At 45.6% G+C, this 22,143-nt stretch overlaps 1 protein-coding gene across 1 annotated transcript; it reads right to left on the bottom strand.

The window, feature by feature from the left end:
• Positions 1 to 17,822: 17,822 nt before the first annotated feature.
• GSX2 (GS homeobox 2) lies at positions 17,823 to 20,120 on the bottom strand. The gene is made up of 2 exons (XM_020911331.2): positions 19,381 to 20,120; positions 17,823 to 18,698 (listed from the first exon to the last, which is right to left on the bottom strand). The coding sequence occupies exons 1-2, from the start codon at positions 19,955 to 19,957 to the stop codon at positions 18,358 to 18,360; spliced, it is 918 nt and encodes a 305-aa protein (XP_020766990.2). The 5' UTR covers positions 19,958 to 20,120; the 3' UTR covers positions 17,823 to 18,357.
• Positions 20,121 to 22,143: the final 2,023 nt, after the last annotated feature.

Genomic DNA, 22,143 nt, shown 5'->3' with positions numbered 1-22,143 from the left:
GCTTGATCTTTGATTGTTCACAAAAGACAAATCAGCAGAGAGAGGAATTCATAAAAAGAGAATAAAGCTTTGCAGAATAGAAACTGTCTTTGGATTTTCAGAAGTGACTAAAACATTTTAATAGGGTTCTTTTACTGTCTCTGCTTATCTATGAAATATTGACAGGTCTTCCTGACTGGAAAAAATAAAAACTCATTAAACTCTCTATGTCTTACTTGATTGAATAAAAGGTAGAAAGATAGACTGGTTATTATGAGAAAAGAAAAACAATAGAAGGTATGGAAACTGGGGCTCCAAACACCAGTCTTGACTTGCGCACTCCTGAGCAATTTTCTAACTAGCCATCCGCTTCCCATACCTCTTGTGGTGAGCCACGGTCCTCTGGGCACGCAGACCTGCCAGCCAGCAACTTCCAGTCCTCCTGTGCCTCACAGGTTTGTTCTGTTTCTCCAGATACTCCCCTCCAGGATGTGCGTGTTAACTTCTGTTTTGAGACTAAGTCCAAATGACACCTACCCCGCCTCTGGATTGAAAGGATACTATAAGCGCAGGAAAGTCAGCTAAGAGCTCACCTGAAGACACACGCCTTTGCTCTTTCTAACTTTTAGATTAATGGAATGTTATGATGAGAGGGAAATGAGTGAGGGAGGTGATAACTCACATCAGGATAAAGCAAATATTTTAAAAATCTGATGCTTAACAGCTTTGTTAAGTTGTTCAGTTGCCAAGTTGTGTCCGACTCTGCAACCCCATGGACTGCAGCACACCAGGCTTCCCTGCCTTCAACCATACTTCTGATGACTAAAGTCTTGACATTCTTCTCCATCCTGGCCATCTTGTTCATAAACAGATAATGCAAAATAAAACAGATAATGTAAAAATTTTGTCTTCTATTTTCATTCTTCTCATAGTTGTTGCAATTTGGAAGAATTGCTTTGTAATTCAATATTTATAGTGTTTTATAGCTTGCAATAATTGTTTTATATATATATAAATTTATATATAATTGTTTTATAGTTTCTCAGGTAGCTCAGCTGGTAAAGAATCTGCTGGCAATGCAGGAGATCTCAGTTCAATTCATGGGTTGGGAAATTCTCCTGGAGAAGGGATAGGCTACTCACTCCAGTATTCTTGCCTGGAGAATCCCCATGGGCAGAGGATCCTGGTGGGCTACAATCCACAGGGTTGCAAAGAGTCAAGACAGGACTAAGCAACTAAGCACAGCATATCTTGAAAAGCAATATATATATGTTATGTCATTTAATCCCACCACTCTCAACTTTACAGACAAAGAAAGCTGCAGATCAGAGAGGTTAAATTGCTCAAGGACACACAGCTCATAGAAGAAAGAGCCAAAACCCAGGCAGGTCCTTATCTTCTAGTTCAGTGCTCTCTTCATGCACCAAATCCACCTCCGAGGAGGAGAGTTTTGAAGTTCTGGATAAAATTAAAAGTGAGGCTTATTTTCCAATATTGCTTATAAAAGTGTCTAGCTTTATGAGCAGTCTGAGAAAGATACAATTTCAGATGATTGATTCAAAAGCAGTAAAGAGAAAAAAGATTATCCCATTTCTTCATTTTAAATTCAAGGTCTCTTGGAGAACAAGATAGCCTATAAACTCAAAATCCACTTAGAGCCACATAAATCACTTTTTAAAAAAATATGATATTCTGAAATTCATTTCTATAAAAATGCTCTGTTTTTAAGTCCTCTGATCAAAAAGTTCTAGGGATTAGAAAATACACTTTAAAAATAATACCCTCTTGTGTTTCCTTCCTCAGAAGTTGACAGATTAAAATGAAAATTCATATATTACTGAGAGTGAAATTTTTACAACAATCAAAATAAAATGTATAATCTCTTAACACACTTATGCATTGTGACTATGTATTACACTTCCTGCGGTTTCGGTTTCATTTCCACAGTTTCTTGCAGGCTTGTGAACTTCTCAATAGACTGAAAGGACATACTCTGTGCACTGAATAGGTTTTCTGTGAAACGTTATTGGGCTGCTGGACTCCATAAGTTCAGAAGTTTGGAAACTTCCCCTATGTTTCTGAGTAACAGATCTTTGTGTGTTTTTTTTATAATAAGGATAACACCATTATTATAATAATTATCATATATTAATAGAATATAAATCAATAATATAATTAATCATACTGTATTATGCTATGTTTTATATTCTAATATAAATTATAATATACAGCTTAATCTCTTCCTTTTTAATATTGATAACTGTTGATTCACTTTATTTCCTTACGGCTTGCTAGAACCTATCAAAAAAAAAAAATCATTAAGTAAAATGATTAGAGTGGGCAGCTCTTCTTGTTCCCTACTTTAATGTGGATAGTATGACTGTTTCTCAAATTAGTAAGATTCTTGTCATTAGTTTCTAACAAATATCCTTAATTAATTTAAAATAATTTCTTTCTGTTTCTCTCATATAAATTTTTTTTTATTAGGAATAGAAGTTGAGAATGGAGTTTTGGCTAAGACATGGTTACCTCTAAGACCAGACCTGATCTACTGTGCTTTGGGCTATTGAGAAAGAGATTTAGCAACTTCAGCATCATAAGGAAAGTCTAAATCAAAACAGTTAAAAAGAAATTGTTTAGTGCTATAAAGCTCTCAGCCCAGAGGGAAGCATTTTTTAAAAAAAAAACAAACATTTTGTATGCATCCATGTCTCGAAGTGAAGTGAAGTGAAAGTCATTCAGTCGTGCCTGACTCTTTGTGACGCCATGGACTATACAGTCCATGGAATTCTCCAGGCCAGAATACTGGAAGGGGCAGCCTTTCCCTTCTCCAGGGGATCTTCCCAACCCAGGGATCAAACCCAGGTCTCCCACATTGCAGGCGGATTCTTTGCAGGCTGAGACACAACGGAAGCCCATCCATGTCTTGAATGTCTCTATATGCACTGAAGAAGGAAGCTTAAATTCAAAATGATTATAAAAATAATCCTGACACATTCTGAATATAAACTAGTTCTTATGCTACTTGAAGCATAATTAAAGAACAATTTTTCTTATCGCATATATATGGAATTTAGAAAGATGGTAAAGACGACCCTCTATGCAAGACAGCAAAAGAGACACAGAAAGAACAGACTTTTGGACTCTCTGAGAGAAGGCGAGAGTGGGATGATTTGAGAGAATAGCATTGAAACATTTATACTATCATATGTGAAATAGAAGACCAGTCCAAGTTCAATGCATCAAAGACGGCACTCAAAACCAGTGCACTGGGACAACCCAGAGGGATGGAATGGGGAGGGAGGTGAGAGGGGGTTTGGAACAGAGGGACACGTGTACACCCATGACTGATTCATGTCATTGTATGGTAAAAACCACCACAATGTTGTAAAGTAATTAGCCTCCAATTAAACAAATTAATTAAAAAGAGAAACAAAGAACAATTTTCTTGTTTGCAAATGACGTGACTGACAAGGGCTTAGTTTCCAAAATATACAAACAGCCCATACAACTCAAAAATTATAAAAAGCCCAATTGAAAAATGGGCAGAAAAACTACATAGCTATTTCTCCAAAGAAGACATATGGATGGCCAACAGGCACATGACAAAGTGCTCAACGTCACTAATTATTAGAGAAATGAATATTAAAGCTATAATGTGGTACCACCTCGCACTGGTCATAATGGCCATCATTAAAAATGATTAGCAAATGCTGGAGAGGGTATGGAGAAAAGGAACCCTCCTATGTTATTTGTGGGAGTGTAAGTTGGTGCAGTCACAGTGTGAAACAATATGGAGGTTCTACAAAAAACTTAAAATCTAGTTGCCATATGATCCAGCAATCCCATTCCTGGGCTTACATCTGGACAAAACTATAATTCAAAAAGATGCAGGCACCCCTATGTTCATAGCAGCACTGTTCACAATAGCCAAGACATGAAAACAATCCTAATGTCCACAGACAGATGAATGGATAAAGAAAATGTGTTACAAATATACAATGGAACACTACTCAGCCATAAAAAGAACAAACTAGAAACAGACTCATAGACATAGAGAACAGACTTGTGGTTGTCAAGGGTCTGGGGAGAGAGAGGGGTGAACTGGGAGTGTGGGATTAGCAGATGAAAACCATCATGTTTGGAATGGATAAACAGCAAGGTCTTACAGCACAGGGAACTATATTCAATATTCTGTGATAAACCATAATGGAAAAGAGTACAAAAATAATGCATACATATGTGTAACTGAATCAGTTTGCTGCACAGCAGAATTAACACAACATTGTAGATCAACTATACTTGAGTTTAAAAAAAGAACAATTTTTCTTCTGATGTCTTCTAGACGAATTAATCCAAACAGGTCATAAGAGCCAAAATTATTTTGTGATTATTCCTATTCTTTGCGACTGTTTTTAGAGTTCTTCACTGTTATAGAAAGCAATTTTATACATAATAGTTCACATTTCTAAAACTCCATCTCAGTAAACATTATCTCAATATTTCCAGGCATTTAAAAAATATGATTTATTTAAAGATATGTTTTTGAACTCTTTTATCTGCATTTTTACATTTACTAATATAATCATCATCTATTTAGAAAAACTGTACACATTGGCTCTGGGCATAAATCCAGGAGCAGTTTTTTGAAGTTTGCTTTCTGTTTACGCTGTAGAGACATGTTGGTATTACTCAGTAGCCCTGCATAGTTCGTTTAAAACAGCAAAAATCATTCTAGCATGATAACACCAGCTTTTGGGGGGTGGGCGGGGGGCATATGTGACTTTCGGGGTCTTATCTCCCTGACCAGGGATTGAACCTGGAGCCCTCGGCAGTGAAAGTGCAAAATCCTAACCACTGAACTCCCAGGGAATTTTCAACACCAGCTAATCATTACCAACTAATCATGTGTTAAACAAAGATTAACTCTAAATGGATTAAAAACCAAAACGTAAGATCTAAAAATATAAAATTCCTAGACTAAAAACCAACGTATCCCGGGGCAATTATCCCTCAACAATATAAACTCTTGGTCATTAGGATTACAGAAGGAGAGGAGACACTCATCACCATCCTTGGGAAAAGGAAATCAAGCAGAAAGATTGCATGTCCTGGCTGTCCTTCTCAGATTAAATTCCAGTTTGCCTTTCTCGTATTATGCTCAGAATATAAATCAGCACTTCAAATTTGCTCTATTTATTTCCTCAATCATTATGCTTTCACTAATGAACTTTCTTATTTCTATTTCTTGATGTCACACTAACATTACTTTTTATTATTTCATTTTATAGTCTTTAATAGCTTATTAATTATATCTTTTTTGTTTGTTTTGGTTTTATTGTTGTTTTGGTATGTACAGTATGCAGGCTTACTATCATAGTTTCCAAGTAATATTATACTACATATAGTATAAGAACTTTGCTTATTGCGTGAGATCCATACAACAGCATTCTTCCATTTTTCCCTTCCAGTTTCTGTCCTATTGTTGCATACACTTTCTTTCTAAATATAGTTTATCCTCATTATTTGCAGACTCCATATTTGTGAATTCATCCACTTAGTAAAATTTATTTATAACCCAAATCAACATTCATTGCACATTCATCGCACTTTCTCAGTCATTTGTGGACATATGCAGAGGAGGAAAAACTCTGAGTCTCCTGAGACACACGGTCCCATCTGAGGCCAAACAAGGCAATGCTCTGCCTGTTTGTTTCACCTCTGACAGGACCTCTCAAACAGTCCTGTTTGTGGTCTATTAGTGCCACCATTCAGATTTTGTACTTGTTGGCTATGTAGTTGTTTAACATGGCCAAAAGCCTGCATGGTGTCCAACTCTTTGCAGCCACATGGACTGCAGCATGCCACGCTTCCCTGTCCATCACCAACTCCCGGAGATTGCTCAAACTCATGTCCATTGAGTCAGTGATGCCATCTAACCATCTCATCCTCTGTCACCCCCTTCTCCTCCTGCCTTCAATCTTTCCCAGCAACAGGGTCTTTTCTAATGAGTCAGTTCTTCGAATCAGGTGGCCAGAGTACTGGAGTTTCAGCTTCAGAATCAGTCCTTCCAATGAATATTCAGGACTGATTTCCTTTAGGATGGACTGGTTTGATCTCTTTGTAGTCCAAGGGACTCTCAAAAGTCTTCTCCAACACCACAGTTCAAAAACGGCAATTCTTTGGTGCTCAGCTAAATAATCTACAGATTCAATGTGACCCCTATCATAATGCCAATGACATGTTTTTTTTTGGAGAAATAGAAAATTTATCTTAAAATTTATATAAAATCTCAAAAGACCCCAAATAGTCCAAACAATCTTGAAAAAGAAAAAGTTGGAAGTCTCACACCTCCTGATCACAAAGCTTAACTATGAAGCTATGGTAATCAAAAGAGTAGTAGCGGCATCCAGACGGACATGTAGATCAGTGGAAAAGAATAGAGGACCCAGAGACAAATTTCAAATGATTTTCAACAAAGGTGCCAAGAGTATTCAATGGGGGAAAGGATAGTCTCTTAAACTGCTTTCCAAACTGGATAAAAGAACAAAGTTGGACTCTTACCTTAAACAAAGGTTAACCCTATATGGATTAAAGACCAAAATGTAATACCTAAATATACAAAACTCCTAGAGGAAACCATAGGGGAAAATATGACATTGAATTTGGCAATGATTCCTTGGATATGACACCAAAAGAACAAGCAATAAAAGAAAAAAAAATAGGACAAATAAAATTTTAAAGCTTTTGTGCATCAAAGGACAGAATCAACAGAGAAAGGTAACCTACAGAATGAGATAAAATATTTACAAATCATATACCTAATATATAAAGAACTCCTACAACTAAACAAAAAAACAAACAAATCAAATAACCCAATTAGAAAATGGGCAAAGGGCTTTCCCTTGTGGTAGAGTGGATAAGAATCTGCCTGCCAATGCGAGGGACAAGGGGTTGATCCCTGGATCGGGAAGATCCCCTGGAAAATGGAATTGCAACCCATGCCAGTATTCTTGCCTGGAGAACTCTACGGAGAGAGGAGCCTGGCGGACTACAGCCCATGGGGTCACAAAGAGTTGACACAACTGAGCGACTGACACTTTCTTTTCACTTTGAGCTCATAACTTTGAGCTCTGCTCAAAATCCTCCAAAACCTTCCCAGTTAACTAAAAATAAAAGCCCATCCCTTATTCTGATCTACAGGTCCTGCCTCATCATCACTTCACTCCTACACACACACACACACACACACACACACACACACGCACTCACTCACAAACTCTAGTCATTCTGCCTCTTTATTGTTTCCCAACTATTTCAGACATCTCCCCACCTAGATATTTGCTTGGAATTCTTTATCTATGTTTGGAATTCTCTTGTCCTAGCAAGCCACATGGTCAGTTCCTCACATTCCCTTCAGGTCTTTTTTTAAGTTACTTTTTCAGTTCAGTCGATTAGTCATGTCTGACTCATTGCAGCCCCATGGACTGCAGCATGCCAGGCTTCCCTGTCCATCACCAACTCCCAGAGCTTACTCAAACTCATATCCATTAAGTTGGTGATGCCATCCAACCATCTCATCTTCTGTCAGCCCCTTCTCCTCCTTCCTTCAATCTTTCCCAGCAACAGGGTCTTTTCAAATGAGTCAGTTCTTTGCATCAAGTGGCCAAAGTATTGGAGTTTCAGCTTCAACATCAGCCCTTCCAATGAATATTCAAGACTGGTTTCCTTTAGGATGGACTGGTTGGATCTCCTTGCAGTCCAAGGGACTCTTGAGAGTCTTCTCCAACACCACAGCTCAAAAGCATCAATTCTTCAGCGCTCAGCTTTCTTTATAGTCCAGCTCTCACATCCATCCATGACTACTGGAAAAACCATAGCTTTGACTAGATGGACTTTTTCTGGCAAAGTAATGTGTCTGCTTTTTAATATGCTGTGTAGGTTGGTGATAACTTTTCTTCCAAGGAGCAAGCATCTTTTAATTTCATGGCTTCAGTCACCATCTGCAGTGATTTTGGAGCCCCCCAAAATAAAGTCTGTCATTCTTTCCACTATTCCCCATCTATTTGCCATGCAGTGATGGGACCAGATGCCATGATCTTAGTTTTCTGAATGTTGAGTTTTAAGGCAACTTTTTCACTCTCCTCTTTCACTTTCATCAAGAGGCTCTTTAGTTCTTCTTTGCTTTCTGCCATAAGGGTGGTGTCATCTGCCTATCTGAGGCTATTGGTATTTCTTCTGGCAATCTTGATTCCAGCTTGTGTTTCATCCAGTACAGCATTCCTCATGATGTACTCTGCATATAAGTTAAATAACTTTTTCAGTTAGACGTTATCTAGCTTTACTAAATATCTACATATCTTCCTGTGTCTTTCCTTATTTAATCCTCATTACCCTATGAGCAAGGTACTATTAATTATCCCCATTTTACAAATAAGGATAATAGAAGTTAGAGAGGTTAAGTGAACTGCTCAAAGCCACACTGCTAGTAAGTGGTTGAGCTTGCAGGCAGATTCCAGAAGCTTCTCTAAATCCTACCTATATTTATTCTATATATAGGATAGTTAGTCTGTTTATATATATTTATCATATATGTATATAGAGCTACATTTAAATACAGCTGTTTCTAACCTCCATGTCTGAGGCAACTGGTAGAGACTTGGAAGTTGAATGATGCATTGACTCAGCTGCTATTTATTGGGCATCTACTAATGGATAGGCATTGTGATGAATGCTAAGGATGTAGAGATGAAAAATGCAGCTGCTGTCATTAACGGTTGGGAAAAGGGAAGAAGGCAGGCACCTAAAAGTCCCATGAGGAAAGAACTAGATAAGGACCCATGGATAGAAATTACAAAGGAAGATTCTGATACAGCAAGGAAATTTTCCTGATGGTCAAAGCTGTCTGAAAATGGAATAGGGTGATCTATTATAGAAGAGACTGACTCAGGAGTAACATGGCTGATCAGCCACTAGGCTGTCACTTTGAGCTGGGATTTTTAAAGAACAATTTCAGCAAAATGACTACTTGTAGAGATGTGTGCAGGACTGGGGGAGCTAACAAGAAGTGTGATGTTCCTGTTGTCGTTGCTCAGTTGCTCAGTGTTGTCTGACTCTTTGCAACCTCACCGACTGCAGCACTCCAGGCTTCCCTGTCCTTCACCATCTCCCAGAGTTTGCTCAAACTCATGTCCATTGAGTGGCTGATGCCATCCAACCATCTCATTCTCTGTCGTCCCCTTCTCCTCTTGCCTTCAATCTCTCCCAGCATCAGGGTCTTTTCCAATGAGTCGGCTCTTCAAATCAGGTGGCCAAAGTATTGTTCCTAGGTACTAGCAGAAGCCAGAAGACATTTCCACCCTTTTCCATGAAGGTGCAGAAAGGACCTGATTTAAAGTTGGGGCCTTGGAAAAGAAATTCTCAGAAAGAAAGGGAATTTCTGGAAAGTAGCAGAATTTGCCAGAACTGGGACAATGTAGTACCCCCAGAAACAATCAATATACTTCCACTTCTCTCTCATCAGCTTATTCTGTTATTTGCTGTGCAACTCATTCACCAAACCCAAATGAAAGCCAGAGTCAAGAGGCTATAGGAAAGTGAAAGTAGCTCACTTGTGCCTGACTCTTTGCAACCCCAAGGACTATAGAGTCCATGGAATTCTCCAGGCCAGATTACTGGATTGGGTAGCCCTTCCCTTCTCCAGGGGACCTTTCCAACCCAGGGATCAAACCCAGGTCTCCCAAATTGCAGGCGGATTCTTTACCAATTGAGCCACGAGGGAAGCCCAGAGGCTACAGGTGAAATAGTTAATAGACCATGTAACACAATTCACAGGGGCCAGTGTCTGCGGCCCCCACAGGGCAGAGGAGAATGGAGGTGGATCTGGACCAGCAAAAGGAGACTAAACAGCACAGTTGGCTAAGAGCCCTTCTTTACTAAGAAGCAAAAAATTCTCCCTGAGATTTGCAAGTGAGCAATTAGGAAAGTGAATATCAGTGATGTTAGACAGCCAGTGGAAATTTACTTTATGATGCAGGGAGGTCAAATCCAGTGCTCTGTGATAGTCTGGAGGGGCGGAATGGGGTGGGAGGTGGGAGGTCGGAGGGAGGTTCAGAAGGGCGGGGACATACCTCTATGGCAGAAACCAACACAATATTGTAAAGCAATTATCCTCCAATTAAAAATGTTCATTTAAAAAAGAAGAAACCTCAAGAATGGGAGAATATTGGAGCTCAACAGAAAATCCGACTCTGCTCTTCCCAAGCCTCTTTCCCAGCGCAGCGTCCCCCTGCGCGCTCCAGGGTGCACCACCTGCCCTGACGTCTGGGCGAAAACACCGGTCAAGCGGAGCCTCCTTCCGGCGCCGGGTACCAAGACCAGCCCGGCGCGGGTTAGCCCAGCTTTCCCAGGACGAGGAAGCCAGGCTGGGGCAGGCGTTCCGCCCCGCCCAGGCGCTGGTGCCCGCAGGGTCTGCCCAGCCCTGTTCTGCACGCTGGGTTCGCTGAGACCATTCAGAATGCCCGCTGCCAGACAAGCAGGGCTCTCCACGTGGGCAGAGGCAAGGCTGTCAGGTGGCAAGGATCCAAGGCGGAGCCTTCTTCCCCTCCGGGTCCACCCACCGCCCCTCCCCATCCCCGACCCAGAAAAAGACACGCACACAAAAAACTTTTGCCACACTATTAATATATTCGCGTTTCCTCCCACTTTCCCAATGGGCTACCAGCTGCAGAACTCCTGAATAGAAAGCTTAATTGTGCTTTGTCATGCAGAGTACCTCGATTTTCTATAGAAGGTTACAAAGGGCCATTTGAAGTATTTCTTTCTCGCCTAATAGTGAACCATTTGCATAGGGCACCTCTGCGCCTGCCAGACCCAGGTAGTTCTGCCCAAGCTCCCAGGGGCCCCCGGGTAACAAAACTCAGGGCAGTGTCCAAGGGGCGCCGTCCAAGGGGCGCCCCACCCCGCCTCTTGTCCCGAGTTCCCACTCTTCTTTCCACTTTCTCGGATCACGGCCAGCCCGGGCCGCCGATCTAGAGGATGTGAAGCTTGAGGCCGGCAGACCGCAGTGGCCCGATGCCTCCTGCTATCCAAGCCCTCTTCCCTGGACTGGGGCCTGCTCTAGGCCTGGCCTCCGAGTTCAAGTGGTGTTTTCAGTCCTCCTACCTGTGGGTCCAGAAACCAGGCTGTTACCCAAGGGAGGCCCTGTGTTCCCTGGCTTCCGGCATAAGGCCCAAAGGAGTTACAGAAGACACTGATGTTGAGTTTGATTTGGATAGACGCTGTTCCATTTCTCCTGGGTGATTGGCAGGACTGCTTTCCCAATACCTTTTCTTGTTGCTTGTTTTGACAGTTCAAATCCAGGTCTATGTGACATATAAAGCTAATAAAATTCTAATTTCATTGTTAATCTTATTTCATTGCAGTATAGAAAGTTTTTACCCTCACACCTGCGTGGCAGGGTGTAATTCCATTAATAAAAAAAAATCAACATATTCATTGCATGTCTTTTCCCTGATGATATATTGTGAGCAGTGTGAGTTGAAAAAGAACCATTTATTCCCACCGTGAATGAGCCTGCATGGGGCGGGAGCTTCACCTGCCCCTCAGTCAATTAGGAATGTATCGAAAAGTCTAGCAGAAAACGAGTTAAATTAACCGTTGGCTAATTTCCTTGTGTCCCTCCTACATAATCCCCCCTTTTCAGCTTGCCCCAGAAATTACCACATGTTGCAAGGTTCAAATAGTGCCTAATGAAACAGTGACTAAACGCTTCTCCCTCCAGTACCACCACCGGGGAGCCTTTTCGCTGGCCTTCAAAGCCTGAGCAATTCTGGTTCTCAGGTCTCTTAAAAATGATCTTTTTTTCTTTGTCAGAAAAAGAAAATTATTTTTAAGCTGTCAGTAACTCATGATCCAGCGGGTGAACACTGCTGCCCACTCACTTCCTGCTACTGAGGGCACAGTAAGATTCCGAGCTGCCGTGTCCTGGCAGGGGCCGCTCCGGCATCCTCCCGTCTCCGGGGACGGCTGGGGTCCTGCCGTTGGGAGGGTTGAGCCAGGGCTAAGGAAGTTTGGAGGAGGATGGGGAGATCGGCCTGGAGAACAAAGAGGATAAAGATTCAGAGAAACAGAGACATACCAAGGCAGAAGAGTATGAGCGACAGGGAAAAAACCAGAGGCTGAAACCAGGAGGGAAGCAGATAGAGAGATACAGACAACACTGCCAACTTTCTTCTCCCAACTTAGAACCACGTGCCTGGCTCAGGCAACTCATCAGCCCCTGGGGGAAGGTGTTTTGAAGTCTTGAGATGCAAGGCCCTAATAATTAATCGTGGTCATTAATTAATTAAGGAGGAAAGGGGGGAGGTGGCTTGCTGCTGCTTGACCCCAAACAATTTAAATTGGGCTTTGTGAAGGTAGACTCCAAAAGCCTGCCCTCCCCCTCCTTCCTATTATTTCTCTTTCACGCTCTCAAAAATTTCCATTATAATCCTCAGCGGTCTGGGGCCAGCGGAGCTGCGCTGCGCGTCCCTCTCTCGAGCCCTTCACAGCAAACTGAGGCCAAACTGTCTTCCACTCCTCCTCAGAGCCGGCTGCCGCCCCTGGACGGGAGCTCTTTCCCATAAGGGGTAGCTCCCACCTGCCTTTTTTCTCTGCACCTGCTGCGGGTTGTTTCTCCCTGAACTTCAGAAACCAAACAGTTGCTTAAAGTTGAATTAGTCCGCTGCAGTGTTCATACAGGCTAAATATCACTACAGTCTCCCTCTCTCCCTCCCTCTCTCCCTCTCTCTCTCCGTCTCCTTTTTCCTCCCTCTCACTAGAGACTTGAGTTCCTTATTTGAAATGGGGCAGCTAATACAAAGTCATCAAAGCACTATGGTTCTTGTCTCAAAGTGACAGCCCTCTTTATGAGGCTGTTTGAAATACGCCCCCTGCTTTTCAATGTCTCTCTATCCATCTTTGTCTGCTCTTCAGAAAAGCGGACAATATAAAGCCCAGCCTGGCGAGCTCCCCACGCTCAGGCCTGGGCAGTGCCAACCTCCGCCTTTAAGCAGATTGAAATTGTCACTGCTTCATTAATCTGAAACTAGTTACTTTCCTAAGCACACAGCACACACTTCCGATCTGTCCAGATTCACTCAGAGGGGCCCCTGGGGCCTTCCTGGGTTTGGAATTTGGAAGATTCAACAAAGGTAGGACAAGAATTCAGAAACACACAGGGCTCTGCTTGCAGAAATGCAATGCCTGGTGCAGAAGGGCAGGCACTGACCCCAATATAAGGGCGTGCAAAACACCATTTTCAGAGACTGTGGGATGGGCAAGCTTTTGGAGGATGCACTTGAGAACAAGAAGTCCAGCTACACGAACTGATAAGGATATCTATCTCCATATAGAGTAGTTTTTGGAAGGGATTTGAGGGGCTCACAGGCTTTGGACTTTCTGTCCCCAAACAGAAGAAATTTGCTTCCAAATGGGAGCCAGGGTTGGCTGTTGTTTCTTCATCTGAGCTCTGCTTCAATTCTGTTCCTAAGAGATCTCTTTAAGTTCTGGTTCCAACTATAGCCTGTATTACCCAGTCCAAGTGCCAGAGCCTTGGGTGAAGAGCCCTTCATTCCTGTGGAGTTTCTCATCATCTGGGAGACAAGCTGACTCTTTTCTCTATACCCCCACTATTAACAAAAGACAATACAAATTCCTCTACTTTTAATATTTCCAGCTGTCTTAGAATAGCAAGTTTTTGGATTCTATTCCATCTAATTTAGGGGAGAGACATGGACTTTTTTTTTTTTCAGAGAAGCTCAATCTTCAGTAATGTGAGCCTAAAGATTTATAAAATAGATTTATATTAAATTATGTTAATAGAAGCCTAGTAAATGCACCATTTAATTGCAAGGAAAAAAAAATTTCCCTTTTAAGAGGTCTGTCACCTTAACAGGTACATTCAAAGATTCCCTGTGAATAATGAAAATAGGAACAATTGCTTCGATGCTCTGAGCTGCATTCATGTCTAGGACAGCTTTAGGCTGTGTTTGGAGAGGATGGGAGGAGTTCTTTTTAAAGCAGTGATTGCTCCTTTAAACCCAATTTCCTCCAGCAAACAGGTTCTATTGGAAGTGTCACGTTCCCCCTCTCTCTTACACCCTTAAGGCTGGACCTGAGGTCTTACCCAGAGCTGTCATGGTTGGTGGTTTAGTTGTGCTAAGTCACGTCTGACTCTTTCGACCCCATGAACTTTAGCCTGCCAGTCTCCTCTGTCCATGGGATTTCCCAGGCAAGAATACTGGAGTGGGTTGCCATTTCCTTCTCCAGGGGATCTTCCCGACCCAGGAATTGAACCCAGGTCTCCTGCATTGCAGGCAGATTCTTTTTTTTTTTTTTTGCAGGCAGATTCTTTACTGGCTGAACTACGAGGGAATGTTTTTTCCTCCTTCTTCTAGCCCAACTCTCAGTGTCTTCCTGCCTCCCTCAAAGAAATCTCCCAAGCAGTGCCATGAAAAATGAGTGAAAACTTCGGAAAAGAAGTGGCAAGAAAAGAAAAAAGGGGAAAAAAATCTAGTAAAAATAACCCTTTCCTTTCCACTTACATGACCACCATCAGGAGTTCCCCCCACATACACACACATGTATGGGTACACGCATATACACACACAGACCCAGTTGCCCTCTGTGACCACCTTTCATTTAGAACAACCACCTTTCTGGCAATTCACTGACCCCAGTCAGGATGGACCTAGCAAACTGCATTCCTAATCCTGATTAGATTTAAGTGGGCAGCACTGGTGAGGAGTGGGGGCGAGGGGAGGAAGGAGGAAGTCAGAAGATCAAAGACATCACTTCAAAATGTTTGTTTCTCCTAAACTATCTTTGGATATCCTTGGGGGGATATGTTGAGGGTTGGCAGTAGGGAGTAAACTATGATGGCCACTTCAGAATAAGGAGAGGAGTAGGATCTACTATCACAGTGTCTCTATCACCTGGGTCCATGGGTCCATGCTGTTAGTGCCTCTATCACCAAGAATAGCTACTGAGTCCCTCTGCCCTCGTCGTGGTTTGCAATCAAGAAGCCTTGCTGAGTGCCACTATTGTTGTTAGGCCCTTGGCCTTGGGCTTGTGTTGGTCACTGAGTGGGAGGGTGAAGGCGAAAGGTCTTGTCTCTTCCTCTTTGCTGGGAATGTCTGGACTGGGTCAGGACACAAAGGCAGGAGGTCATTCTGCCTGCTGTCCCTCCTCCCCAATCCCCAGCTCTTTTCCTGTTTAAAGAGGGGGATCCATCCACACTAATGGCTCCTGCTGCTCACGTCTTTCCTCTTAGTGGAGCAAGGTCCTGATTTTTAATCATTTTTATTCTATTTATCTTTCCATGATGTGGTTATAGGCCTCCAAGAGGCCAAACTTTGTGGGAACAGAGTTCTGTGTCTCAAGTGGGATATATTGAAAAACTAGCATCTAGTGCTTCCCAGGTAGAAAAGTAAGGGTGACTCCATGCATCTTAAACATTCTTCTTTTAGCAAGTCTGGGGACAATTCTCTTAGAGTGGCTGATGTCATGATTGTTGAGCAGAGTATTTGTACACTGAATGTTGGCCTAGGTGTTCTTAACCTAAGAAGAAACTATAGGTCTTTAAAATCAGACAGATCCCCACAGCCTTATTCCCAAACTTCCTAAAGCTCAGCTGAAATTTTTCTGGGAGGAAGGGGGTTGGGGAAGTGTAAAATAGCAGACAAGGAAACCTCATGGTCCACTCTGACAGTGACAAGAAGATTCACTCTGCTCCAAATGTTCTAGGACATGGAGGACCTCCCCAGGAACCCCGGAGAAACTTTCTTTGGAGGATGTCCAAAGTCTTTGCCTGAACTTTTTTGCCTCTGGTGCAGGATCCCCTGTTTATTCTCTCTTCCCTAAGGAACCTCCCCAAGGGCGCTGGCTCTGGGCGGGGATGGGGGTAGTCAGGCGAGGTGCAGATGCTCAAATCTGCGAGGGCAGAGACTTGGGGAGGAACCAGCCCGAGCGTGGGGACGACGGAAGGGCCGGGGCGGGTGCGGAAGGGATGGGGACGGAGTCGTCTGTCCAGGAACCAGCTGAGGCTTCCCTTTGGGCAGGAGGGCTCAGAGGTGCAGCCGGGGCTCTTTGGCCTTCGGTTACTTCCTGCGAAGGGATTCTTCCTTAGGCGCCGGTTCTTTGCGCTACGAAACCCCCTCCTTTCCACCCCTGTACTGGTGCCCAGAGATGCCTGTTTATTAGTAAGGAGGAGGAAGGGATCTTCGGGAAAGGCGGCGGGCTAGCGCCCCTTCCCCTTAGCCGCGACTGGGCGAGGGGCCCGAAGCTCTGCTCGAGTGTGAGCTAGAGAGCGATCCGGAGCCTGGGCCCCTGCCCGGGGCAGGAGCGAGCCGGTCGCCTGTGACCACTGCGCAGGCCCAGTCCCACGTCCCCGCACAAAGCCCCAGCAGCTCCCCATTCAGGGCGAGCCGTCCAGCCTCGCCCGCCCCCCCACCCCACCCCCGCGCCTCGCCTGCCCCGACCAGCACCAGAATAAGAGTTGACAGCGGGCCTCCGGAGTGTGAAAGGAGACTTTCCTTTTCCCTGAGTTCTCTGCAGTGTGTGTGCGCGCGCGTGCATGTGCGTGTGTGTGTGTGTGTGTGTGTGTGTGTGTGTGTGTGAGAGAGAGAGAGAGAGAGAGAGAGAGAATCTCTGGCCAGGGAAACCATGGTCACATCTTTCCCCCTCCTTCCTCCTTACCACACTAGATCTGCAGCCTCACCTGTTCAGATTTCAGTCCCTATAGACCTAAAGTAAATCAGACCTAAAGAAGTGTGAGTATGTGTTGTTAACAGTTCCTATGGCTTGGACCTTTGGGGTGGCATCTTTACAGAAAATAATCATAAATAACACCAGTGGGTGTTAGTGGGACTCAGCCTTCAGGGAATGAGACTTCCTAGTTTCCATGTTCCAGCTTCACTCTCCATTAAAGGACAGAACCTAGCTGTGCTGACCAGAGAGTCAGGTTGCCTTGCTTGGCAGACCCAGGGCAGAGCCAAAGTCTTCTCCAGGGCCAGGCTTGCAGGAGTGAACTCTGCAAGGTGATGGGAGCAGTGGGACTAGAAGGGAACTAATTTAGGTGAAGAGGAGACAAGGAAAAAACCCCCAAAGTCCAAGGGCACCTCTGAGCTATTTTGGAAACTTGAGAATGCATATCTTTGGACAGATTAACTCCCTATTTCTGAAAAAAAAATTTTTTTTCACAGCAGTGGTGGAAACCAGCTAATTTCTTAGCTAGACAAACACTCAAAAACGGTATTGTTTCTAGTCGCTTGTAGCATCATTCATAAGTTTCCATGCGTTTGCTTCCAACCTGTTTGATGGATTGTTGCCCTTCCTAAAACAATTCCTACTATTCAGATTCCTTCACATAATTCGGGTTTTAGTATTTGAGAGAAATGAAGAAGGAAAAAAGGGAGGAGGGACTGCTACAGAAAATAAATAGGGGTAAGGGACTTTCAACCTCCCCTGCTAAATAAATGGAAAGGTTTGCCTGTCATTAATTGTCAGTGTCACTCTGAATGGACTTATCCTGTCAGCTGTGAGGAAGTGAGCTACTTTAAGAATGGGGAGTAATACCTGGTAGGCAGCATCATGACTGAAAGTGTCTTGGCAGAAGTTTTGGTGACACAAATCCTACAGAGTCACAAACTCCCTCAACCAAGAGACTCACGCTATCAAGTTACAGTCATTACTTTGCTGTAAATTCTCAGACACTTTTATTCTCTATCCATAGGGGGGAGAGACAGGGGAAGTTGGTGAGAGCCAACACCGCGAATTTAAACCTTGATTTTTGTCTCATTTATTTAAATAAATATAAATATAAATTTTATATAAAACTATTCACAAAGAGACTTCCAGTGACTTGGATTTGAGACTCTCCTCAGGCAAGTTTTCAGAAAGCAAGACCTACAGGGTTTAATTTTCTAAGTTATTTGCAACTCAATACCTTCATTTAAAAAAATAATCAAGAAACCCCATGTTCTTATCTGGTTCTGAAAGACAGGGAAAGGGAAATGACATGTACTTTAAAAAAACCCACATACAGTTTTAAACTTAAACCAAGCCTGTTTTTCCTTTGTTATATGACAAAACTGAGTTGAATCTAGATTATTTACATAAAAAAAACAACAACGACGACCTATAACTGTGAGTGAGCCCCAAACAGACAGATTAAGGAGACAGGAGAAGGGTCAGGCCCGGTATGCACGCCCCGGGGAAAGCTCCTCTCTAGCTTCTCCAGGTGGGACCACCGAAAGGGTGAGGATTTTGGCCCCTGGGTGCCAGCCACATCGGGAGTTAGGGGAGATGCCGGGAGCGTGGGGGGGGGGCGGCCCTCCCTTATAAGGGGGAAATCTCCTTGTCGTCGTTGGCCGAGGCCGGCGACAAGGAGTCCTCATCCTCGGAGCGCGCGAAGTGCGCCTGGCTGCCAACGCACTTGCAGCCCGCGTGACTGTTCCTTTGCGTGCCCTTCCCTTCCTTCTTATGCTTCACCCTGCGGTTCTGAAACCAGATTTTCACCTGCTTCTCTGACAGATTCAGGTACGTGGCGATTTCGATCCTCCGGAGTCGAGACAGGTACATGTTGGAAGAGAATTCCCGCTCCAGCTCCAGGAGCTGCGTGCTGGTGAACGCCGTCCTCATCCTCTTGCCATTGGGTACCTGGCTGGCGTCCGAGCCCCCTGCAGACGGGCCAAGAGAGGGCAGAAAGGTAATTCTCGGGCGAGGCGCTCCCACCCCACGGCCTCCCTTGGAAATGATGCCTCTCAAGGACCCACCCGCGAAGCTCAACCAAACACCTGTATCCATCCCTCACTCTTTCTCATTTGGAGACAAATCTTTACTTAGCCGGGAAGGACAGAGACGCCCAAAGCAAGCGAAGGCCTTTGATCTCGGGGATGTAAAGTCAGAGGATTAAAATGGGGGCGGGGGAGGGGTTGGCAGAGTCCTGTGGTCTCCTGTCCAGCCTAGCGGAAAGGCAGGCTTAACCAAAAGCATCGAAACGCTTTTAGCCAGCCTCGACGCCCGATTGCCACACTTAAGTTCAAACACACCAACCCCGAACCTCAGTCAGTTAACCTCGGGTTTCTCAGCCCTCAAGTTCAAAGTCTCAAAGGGCCCGCTATTATCCCAGACTCGAGCACCAGGTACTGGAGTCGAGCGCACCAAGCTTCTTGGAGAGGCTGGCAAGGCTAACTTTCACCTTCTCGGAACTTACGGGGACAACTCCGCAGTTATTCTAAAAGCCCCTCCTTCGTCCCCTCCGCCCACCCCACAGGCTCCCACTTCCTCCACTGAAGGCGCGACGTTTTACTCCCGGGAGCCGGCAAGGCGTAGCGCGCAGGTGCCCAGGACCCGCCCTACCCATGGTGAGGCAGTGAAATCTCCGCGGGTCCGCCACGTTGTAGGTGGTGGCGGTGCAGACAGGTGCGTGGTGCTGCGGGTGCCCCAAGGCCGCCGCGGCCGCCGCCGCTGCCGCCGCGGCCGCCGCTGCTGCTGCAGCCGAGCCGGGCTGCTGGGGCTGATGGTGGTGATGGTGATGCTGCGGCGGGTGGTGGTGATGGTGCGCGTGGCTCACGCGCGGGCAAAACTGTGCGTCCCCAGGACCCGAAGAAAACTGACTCTTGAGCAGGGGCAGGGCCCCGGCGGCTCCTGCCGCTCCGCCACCCGCGGCCCCTGCACTCCCGGCCCCTGCGTTCCCGCCGCCGGAGCTCGCGGGCCCACGAGAGGAGTGCAGGTGCGAAGTGACGCAGAGCGGGCAAACGCAGAACGCGCCGCTCTTGCGGGACGCGCAGCCCGGCCCGGACATGGACATCACCAACGGGGACGGCATGCCCAGCGGGATGAAAAAATCTGGCCCGGGGTGCGGCTCGGGAAGCGAGGGCGCGGGCCGTGAGGAGTCCTTGATGATGAGCGAGTCGACATAGAAGGAGCGCGACATGTCGGGAGGGGTGGGTGGCTGGAGGACCCGGCTGGTCGTGGGGGCCCCCTCCCCTCTCCTGTCCAGAGTCTGGCCCCGGGCGCGGCGCGGACGCAGGCGGTCAAGCCCTTGGGGACGCCGAGGTGTCGGCGCCTGGACTGCGAACAAAGGGGTCCCTGGAGAGGGCTGGTCCTCAAGTCCCCCGCCCGACGCCCCGGCTCCGGGATTTTATAGCCCCCACCCCGACACGTGATGCTGCGGAGTGCAGCTCGGCTCTGGCTCCTCCGAAGCTCCCCACCCTCGGGATAGGCTGCCCGAGTCACAACAGAAGCGGCGAGGAGGGGCGGGCGCGCGGCAGGGAAGAATTCGGAGGAGGGGGATGGGGGAGACTTCGCAAAGTGTAGGTTTTGTTAATTTCCCGGGGAGGCCGGCCTCCTCCCCCTCTTTCCACGCTTTCCCGAGAAATCACAGAGCTCCATCCTCCATCCCACCCCTCTCCCTAGCCTGGGCCCCAGACCGACTCCTCCAAGCTTCCGGCTGCACAGCGCACCAGGTGGGGACTTGGAGGCCTTTCTAATCGGAATGCCCCGTGCTCCCTGCTCCTCTGTGCCAGCCGTGGATAAGGCACGGAATAGTGTGAAGCCTGAGGTTTAGAACAGGATTGTGCCGCTGTGGACGGGCAGCGGCCCAGCCCTGGAGCAAAGCGTGGGACAGGCACACACAAGCACACAGAGTCCCCCAGCTTTTGGACTTGGCCAGTGTCATTCAGGTGGTTAGTTGTGAGGGATCTGGGAGGCATAACAGAGAGGCCTCCCAGCTAAGAAGAGGAACTTTTCATTTTGATGCTCCAGAAGTTCTGAAGTGCTTGGCACTTCAGGCCTTCCTGGGACCACTCAGATCAACCATCTTTCCTTGTGCCTTTTTCTAACCCGAAACTCCCCTTTTGGCAGAGAGAGACACTGAAAGGGTCACTCTTTTCTTTCTCCACGGGGTTCCATTGCTACATTTCCAGGCCAACCCTACAAACTCCAACCTAAGGACTTTGGGGAGAGGACCAAATCCTGGCCCTTCTGGAAACTGGGCAGGGGTTGAGAGAAGCCTTTGCTCTGGGTCCTGCCATCTCCTACCCCTTTGCATTTTACAGATCTTAGGCAGCTATAAGACTAACTAGGAAGCACGCTCTTCTATGTACCCCCTTTAAAGCCCTTAAAAATTAAGAGGAATTGAGCCCCTTGATGCCTCAGTATGGGAGAAGTGGTTTGGTAAAGGAAACCTCCCTGAATGGCAATGCAAGACTGGTGCAGCAAAGACTCTGCGAGAGACTAGCTGCCCTCCTAGCAGCTATTGATCTTTGGGGAAGGCAAGGCTACCGAAATGACAGCTTTCTCTTCTTTCACCCTGTAGAAAATCTGGCTGGAGCAGAGAGGGTGAGCAACAGCTCCAAGTCCAACCCTTTTCCTCAGATGGCAAACTTCAGGCCTGAGATCACAATGATGCGAAGAAACTTGGTGACCAGACCCCTCCACCTGTGAGAGCCAAGGGTCAAAATCCTAGGGGAGACAGCTTCTCATGTGGTGACGTAGCTGTCTCTATTTTTCTGTCTCTCCTTTTCCCTTTCCATCTCTGTGACCATCTCTCTTGCCTGCTAGAGAAGTATAATTGGGTTGTAGGGACGCCCCCACTCTGGGGAGCCCAGGATTTATGGATGGCAATTAAAGTTTTATGAATTGCAGCTGAGGCTGGTTATTGAGCTATTTGAATGTGATTAGAATTCAATTAGAAAGCGGTTAGTGGACAGTGGGTCTCCAGAGTGTAAACAGACAGCTATTCCAGAAATGTGCTAATCCAACATCTTGTGACAACAATTAAGGAGTCTCAAGGCTTAACTCAGGGCAGCTCAGCTGTAACTGCTTTTGTGACACAAGGTTTGCCGCTGCAGCCATCGCAAGCTCTCAGCTTCAACCCAGCCTGCCTGGCCCAGCCTGTCTTCAAGTGGGCTTCAAATGGGCTTCAAATCCAGGCAGTCCCCGAGTCACTGCAGCCTCAGAAAGAAGACTGGGAGCTCTACCATTGGGAGATGCCTAGTGCCAGGATGTTTTTACAGGCCTAAATTGTTCAAATAGGTGACATGACTTCCCTGTTCACTTTATAAGTATATACATATTTTTTCACTTAAATTTTATATAATATATGCATTTATTTATTCA

The sequence above is a fragment of the Odocoileus virginianus genome, chromosome 29 (assembly GCF_023699985.2).
Source record: "Odocoileus virginianus isolate 20LAN1187 ecotype Illinois chromosome 29, Ovbor_1.2, whole genome shotgun sequence".
NCBI classification, from domain to species: domain Eukaryota; kingdom Metazoa; phylum Chordata; class Mammalia; order Artiodactyla; family Cervidae; genus Odocoileus; species Odocoileus virginianus.
The sequence above is the reverse complement of the archived record's forward strand: the minus strand, read 5'-3'. Positions and strand labels throughout refer to the sequence as shown.

Excerpts from the sequence above, each read along its gene's own strand:
- GSX2 (XM_020911331.2), bottom strand. The coding sequence starts at position 19,957 with ATGTCGCGCTCCTTCTATGTCGACTCGCTCATCATCAAGGACTCCTCA. Across the intron at positions 18,699-19,380 it reads ATTTCACTGCCTCACCATGG|GGGGCTCGGACGCCAGCCAG; the intron begins GTAGGGCGGGTC and ends GCCCGTCTGCAG.